The 7,727-nt window shown below is 36.4% G+C and overlaps 1 protein-coding gene across 1 annotated transcript in view; it reads right to left on the bottom strand.

Annotated features, from left to right (window-relative positions):
* Nucleotides 1-7,727, bottom strand: part of LOC141444480 (uncharacterized) — a 52,811-nt gene that overhangs the window by 21,637 nt on the left and 23,447 nt on the right. Inside the window, exons 14-15 of the mRNA XM_074110032.1 lie at nt 3,868-4,047; nt 663-716 (exon numbers count right to left, since the gene is read on the bottom strand). Of these exons, the coding sequence (XP_073966133.1) occupies nt 663-716; nt 3,868-4,047 (234 nt within the window). The remainder of the gene's footprint in view (nt 1-662; nt 717-3,867; nt 4,048-7,727) is intronic.

Below are 7,727 nucleotides of genomic sequence, written 5' to 3' on the forward strand. Positions count from 1 at the left end.
GTCCATATCAATGAACTAAAATAATTTCCTTGCTCACCCGCGACCTTACGATAGCTAAGCTTATGCAAAATATGCGTGTTCATGCAGTTCCTCCACCTCCACACTGTAAGAACACACACAAATCACACAAACCCATCTATCACCACCACCACACTACACTGACGCGTTTCGAACTCAAACAGAGCTCATTTTCAGAGTGACACAACCGTACACCATGCTACAGTTGTTAGACTAACGAACCACAACCACCGTTTTAACTTGTCACTGTAACTCCCCAAGTACCCACATACGTTTTATGAAACAAAACAAAACTACCCCACAAATTATTTAATAAAAATTTTAACCGTCCTTCAAACTACCTTGATTTTTTATTTATTACGGTTGTGTCACTCTGAAGATGAGCTCTGTTTGAGTTCGAAACGCGTCAGTGTAGTGTGGTGGTGGTGATAGATGGGTTTGTGTGATTTGTGTGTGTTCTTACAGTGTGGAGGTGGAGAACTGCATGAACACGCATATTTTGCATAAGCTTAGCTATCGTAAGGTCGCGGGTGAGCAAGGAATTATTTTAGTTCATTGATTTGTCAGTTCTTCATCGTCAAAGGTTTTCGTTATTAATACGCAGTATTGCCTAATACTTATTTATTGTTAGAATTCATACTTACTGTCCAACATGCCAGCGATGAGAAGCATGCGTTCGCAGACGATCTTTTCGTTTACTGCAAAGAGAAAATTGAAAAATAATTCATGTGACTATACGTGGCATGCCTGCATGCGTGGTGTGCCTGAAGACTAGAGTCTTCGACCAGTGTGTGTTGCCAGTGATGACTTATGGCGCTGAGACGTGGTCCTTAACTGTTGGCCTCTTAGATGGGCTCAAAGTCACGCAACGAGCTATGGAGAGAGCTATGCTTGGAGTTTCTTTGCGCGATAGAATCCGGAATACGGAAATTCGTCAAAGAACTAAAGTCACTGACATAGCTGGAATAATATGCAAATTGAAATGGCAATGGGCAGGCCACATCGCTCGAAGAACAGATAACCGTTGGGGGAAAAAGTAGTCGAGTGGCGACCACGAACCGGAAGACGAAGCGTTGGCAGGCCTCCCACCAGGTGGACTGACGACATCGTGGAGTAGTAGCGGGAAACCGGTGGATGCAAGTGGCAAGTTGTCGTTCATTGTGGCGTTCTAAGGGGGAGGCCTTTGTCCAGCAGTGGACGTCTTCGGGCTGATGATGATGATGATACGTGGCATGAATAATCATAGAATATAAGATTTTTTATAATGATTTATGTTTTTTTTTATTGAGTTCTCTGTACTTTCGAAGAGCAAATAAAATATTTCTATTCTATTTTATTTTAAGACGGACAGACGGACACGTGGTAGCAATTAGATCTCCGTTTGGAACCTTTGAGCACGGAATCCTAACAACTATCCTAGGCTCGTCCTGCCCAATGTTCTCAATAGATGTTCACATTAGATTTAGTGGTTCCTGCCCAGCACATTTTAAAAATCACATATTCGAATTTGCCACCTACTGGTTGAAATTTTTAGCAGTTTGCGATTAATTTTGCTCGTTTCTGATTGGTTGGAGTATAGGCTTAGCTGATCAGTGGTATGCCACAATGCAAGAATGGCGCGACTTCCAGAAGAGGCAAATTGGACCTCGATTTGTCTTGGTCATCTTATATGATTTAAAAATGAGTATTATACCAAATAGAAGCCTAGCAGTTTAAATTAGTGGTAAAGTTTTTATTTTTGCTAAGTAGGATTTAAGTCAACTTTTAGAATTTTGTACTTTTTAAATCACATTGGGCAGAACCCACCAGATATAGGTCAAATTATTACTTGACTGAAGAAGAGAAAGAAGTACTACTTTTCAATTTTATGTACGAATCTATGTTGGTTAGTCTATTTCTTTAGCACACCCTTGAACTTAAAATATTTTTTGATATGAGGTGGTGCATATTATGTATGTATGTATGTAAACTCTTTATTGTACAAAAGAAAATTAACTAAATACAACTGACAAACTTTAAGATACTTGTACAAGGCGGACTTATCCCTTTAAGGGATCTCTACCAGTCAACCTTTGAGTGGATGAGAGGAGAGGAGCAATACGTTAGGGTCATATTAGATACCTTATTACATAATTTACGATAAATTAAATGACACCTCACTGAGTGTCATTTAATTTATCGTAAATTATGTAATAAGGTATCTAATATGCAGTCAGTTGGGTTTTTTAAATGCTTTTAAAGTTTATTTGTTATAGTAATGGTTTATTGACAGTTCGAAAATGTATGTATATTTTATTCCGTTTGATGATTATGTCGAAGATTATCAGTATATTGACCCACAATGTTTCGGTCGTCTCTTTGTTTACGTTTTATTTCTAAGTATGGTCTTTACCTGCAAGAAGCAATTAGTTATTTTATGTTTTTGTTGATTTAAACTTTGTATTACAATAAAACAGCTTTAAAATTAAATAAATTAGTTTTTTTATCCAAAAAAGATAAATAAAGAATAAAGTATATTACTAAAGCTTATGCCCAATGTTCTTAATAAATGACAATAATGATAGGTGACTATGGCAATTCTGCCTAATGTTCTTCAAAAAGAACAAAAGATATTCGACTCCAAAACAGCTCATTCTATCATGTACCTAAATCCTAAACCCTTCTTGCCTTTAAAACCGAGTTTAACCCTTTACCAGGCGAAGGGATATATTCCTCCCACATCTTATATCGGTTACCGTAGTCAGGTTTTAACTCCAAACCTCCTACAAAATATTTTGTCGATCCCTGAAAATAGTATTTTATTATCTTCGTTCACAACACGCTTCTAAATCGCGTAATATATCTTTGGCAGCTGTTTAGATTCACTTGAACTCTAATTTCAGTAAACTACGGAGAAATTGGAACACTTTCCTTAATTTCTATGAAACAGAAGTACATAGATCGAACAATTTTTTGATATTTTATAGATTTTGAGTGTTGAAAGGTTATTCATGCATTTTCGTGTATGACCAAAATTAGGATGTGGGTTGACATTATCCCATGGCCTTATTAGAGTTTAACTGTGCGGGAGCTATTCTTCCCATGGCCCGGGAAAATTGTCTTGTCGTGTCATAAAAACTGTTTTTGTATTCAACCTAGAGCGAATTCATGTACCTAGCTGTAAAATCTCCTTTTAAAGACTTTCCCTGAAGAATAAGATGTGGGAGGAATATATCCCTTCGCCTGATCAAGAATATAATAAGACAAAATCGAATATGACAGTTAATTACTTAGACAGGCGATGGGATAACCGTAACCCACATTTTTATTTCTGATTTAAAGGAACATCTCCGACTTTCGTAAATACATTTTTTACAAGGCGTTAAATACGGTTGTAACAGTATATTAAGTACGTATGAAGACACGCTAGTTCTAAGGGGCCTGGTAAAGGGTTAAACTTGCAAGAAAAAACGTGCAAGCTGCATTACATTGCGAGGCCGTAAAGCCAACGGCCAATCGAACTTCGCAATGTAGGTACTTAATGCAACTCGCGTGATTTTTCTTGCAAGTCTAAACGGCTTAACGCCTTCATTTCAACAAAAATTGCCTTGGGCAGAACTTACTAACATAAAAGTGTGCTTCATTAAGAGCACTGGGCAGAATCCGGAACTTCCTATAAATGACTTTGGCAGGACGAGGCTATTTAAATTAGGCGTTTACTTAACTTTATCCAAATTCATAAGCTTTCGTTTGTAATGATAACATTTGATTGATTTTATAAACATTATTTTTCTTTATATAAATAAAAAGAATTTCTGGCGGCAAGATGAAGCCATTCATCGATTTAACGTTAAAATTAAAGTCACTCACCAGACAATGCTTTGACTCCTTTTCCTTTGGTGTACTCATTGATGTACTTAAATGCTTGTTCCTTGCTGTTTGTGACGTTGTAGAACTCGATGATATCGCTCTTACTGCTGCAGGTATCGATGTCATGGTAACCGTACCCGCTAAGGTAATCCTTTTGGCAGATATAGGGGGTGTCATGGCCTAGAAGATTAATATGTCAAATGATGAATTGGTCCTTACTATGTAGGTTCGTAATTTACTCTTAAATAAATCAATCAACTAGATGGCTCCACATAAAAATGGATCTTGACAGATTGATATACAACGATGTGATCCTTTGAGGGCTACAATATAAAGTTTAAAGGACATTCTCAAAATGTTGAAATGCTCTAGGAAATTTAAGGGAACTTTCCATTTTGTAAGTTCTCTGTGAAATTTTCAAATCAAATACATTAGATTTCATTTGTTACGATCTGGTTTCGTCTCAGATAAGCGTACAGTATTTAAACTTAATTCTGTATAAATATAAATTTAAATTCCATCGTATAATTACTTACTACACTGTCAAAATTGAACGATCAAAAATGTATTCTGATGGTATTATGTACCAGATGTTTGTACAACGTGTCACGAATATTCTGGACAGTGACAAAAATCTTGAGTAGAGTTGTTTCTCAGGAATGTTTAATAATATAAATTATTTTAATTAGATGAATAAAAAAAATAGTTTGAAAATCAAATTTATGTATTTTCCCAAGTATTATATTGTATCAGTAATTTCTCCGTTAATACTGTCGCGTTTAGTATAAGTCTTTGTAGGTAGGTTAGAAATGCCTTAAAGAACACGTTCTATTCATCTTTAGCCAGAAGGTAGAGACACGCTGTATGAATAAGGTAGAATGTTGTCATAACTAACCTGAGGAGCCGAAATAGCAGGCGAAGATCTTTCGACGGCGGTCACGACTGAAAATAAAATACTGTTAAATACACACACACCACACACACACACACACACACACCACACACAAAACATCACGCCTGTATTCCAAATGGGTAGGCAGAGCACACGAAACGTTACCGCTTCGGAGCCACTTTTAGCAACTGTTTACCTGTTAAATAAAATGTTCAAATTTTGCCGAAGAGAAAAAAAACGGAAGATCCCTGTGGAAATCTTAGACTTAATCAGGACCTAACCTAACCATGTATCTTGTGCATATATATACTGAGTGTAAGAGATTGATTTTCAATACGTTTCCAGAATAACTTTGAATTTGGCACACGCCAACAATTTGCATGTTTAAACGAAAAACTTTTAATGATTATCAAGTCATAAAATTTCATGGATAAAAAATATAACAGTAGAATAAATTGCATGAACATTGATAACAAAGATACTTACGGTTATCGAGAAGCTTTCAACTGAAAGAAAAAGAAAACTTTCATTACACGTTGATTAGTACATAGTTACCTACATAAGAGGACAGGTGGTGGTAATTAACTTTTTTTATGATATGTAAAGATGATTATTTAAAAAACATAATATATATGTACTTACATCGAGCCTTATAAAAGCAGTTTAGTGTTAGTTAGCAATATAAATATATAAAAAACCGACTACCTTTAAAAACTAAATAGATTTAAAAAAAAAACAAATCTTCAACACGATTTTGTTTGAATGAGCCGAGTGTTGAACTTTTGAATAACTTAAAACGGAGTTCTATACTTTTCGACTTGCTTTTTCCTTTTTAGTGCTTTTTCTTTCTTTACAAGCCTATACTACTTATCAATGTTTCAATTAATACTAGTTTTTTTGACAGTTTTTGATATGACTATATTTTTAAAACAAAATGAGCACAAAGCGTGGAGAAGCGGATAAGGTGTCCGCTGGGAGAAATGATCAAAGTCAAAGTGAAAGTATTTGTTCAACTTAGGCTATGCACTTATGAGTGTCAAAAAAAATCTACCATCGGATCGGAAATACATCGGTTGAGAAAAATCCAACAATCTAAGAAAGTCAACAAGGTATATTTAGGGGTTCTCTATCGTTTGCCCGAATTTCATATGCCCGAATGTATCGTTTTCTAGAATTTTCATTTGCCATAAAGTAATTTATTTCTGAAATAGTAATTTCGTCAGAGTTGATATTAAACTAACCTAACCTAACCTACTGCATTCTATAATGATGTCATTTAGAAAAATCCTGAAAACAGCACGGTTCTATATATTTATGGCAAACGTTGTATGGCAAGTGAAATTCGGGCAAATGAAATTCGGGCAAGTAAAGGTAAACGATATTTAGGTGTATATCTTGAAAAAGACAAGATTTTAGGCTGGGTTATGTTACCTCCTAACGCCCAGTCCTTAATAAAGGACAAAAATTGACTTGGGCGTTTGGGTCAGCGAGCTATGGTGAAGGCTATGCTCGGATTTTTCTACAGGATCGAATTAGAAATGAGGAGATACGTAGAAGAGCCAGTTCCACCAAAAAAAAAAGAAGCAAATTAGCTCAATAAACAGGCCTTAGCACAGAACAGATAACCGATGAGGCCGAAAAGTTCTCGAATGGGTACTGCGGGATGGCTACCACCGAGATGGCAGTGTGGCCTATTTGAAGCTGCTGGTTAACGGAGGATGCAGGCAGCAGGGCTACTAAGAAACTCGAAGTTCCATGTCGTGCGGTCCTCTGACACTAATACTATTTAATGCGAGAGCGAGAGAGACCGCACGACACGAACTTCGAGTTTCTAGTATAGCCCTGCAGTTTCCAACCGAAGCAACTAGAGGTCTATAGGAACGCCCATGTTTTTTTTTATTCGACTGGATGGCAAACGAGCAAGTGGGTCTCCTGATGGTAAAAGATCACCACCGCCCATAAACATCTGCAACCCAGGGGAATTGCAGATGCGTTGCCAACCTAGAGGCCTAAGATGGGATACCATAAGTGCCAGTAATTTTACCGGCTGTCTTTACTCTCCACGCCGAAACATAACAGGGAGCACTGCTGCTTCACGGCAGGATTAGCGAGCAAGATGGTGGTAGCAATCCGGGCGGACCTTGCACAAGGTCCTACCACCTGCAAAAATGTATAATGTATGCCGCTGATATGATAATGATGATGATGTTAAGACTTAGGTGTAAGGTATCTAATGATAAGACGGAGTCTTACTGCTAATACTTACGCCTGGGATAGCGTTGTCAATGATTCCACCAACGACACGTCCAACTAGAAATAATAATAATAATAATACAATCAAGGCAGAAAAGTCAATGAGAAGTAGTTAATTTGAAAGCCGAATAAGAATTAAGTATATTATGAGGACACAATTCCAAGCAATCAAATTTCAATTGTAAACATAAAATTTTCTTTAAAACTAAAGTACACTAACAATCGGGTTATGTGGTAATGCAGAATGCCGGGCAAAGCGGATTGGAAATAGGTAGTATTGCAAAAATTGCAGAACATTTTAAAATATGCAAGAATTCCGAGAAGTTTCCAGAAACTTTCTCAAGAATTAAAAAAAACTTTTATTCAGCAAGTTTCCTGTATGACTTTGACGTAAGTTTATTTTAACACAGAATTATGTAGGCTGTTGAACTAACAAAAAACATGCATGTAGAGAGCTCTTGATCTTGAAATATAATTTCTCTTATTTCTGAGAAGTTTCCAAATAGAAAGTTCACAACTTTGGAAACTTGTTTTCGGTGCAATGCTAAGTAATAGGAATTAAACATTTCCAGACCAGAAGTTACGATTGGGTCTTAAAGTAATTACGTCATTAGAACACGGGAAAAGAAAAAGATTATACAAAAAATAAATTTTCATAAGAACGTACCAACGGTCAAAAGAGCTAAATCCGTCTTCGAGGACACAGGAAGTTCTG

Source organism: Choristoneura fumiferana, chromosome 30 (assembly GCF_025370935.1).
Source record: "Choristoneura fumiferana chromosome 30, NRCan_CFum_1, whole genome shotgun sequence".
Lineage (NCBI taxonomy): Eukaryota > Metazoa > Arthropoda > Insecta > Lepidoptera > Tortricidae > Choristoneura > Choristoneura fumiferana.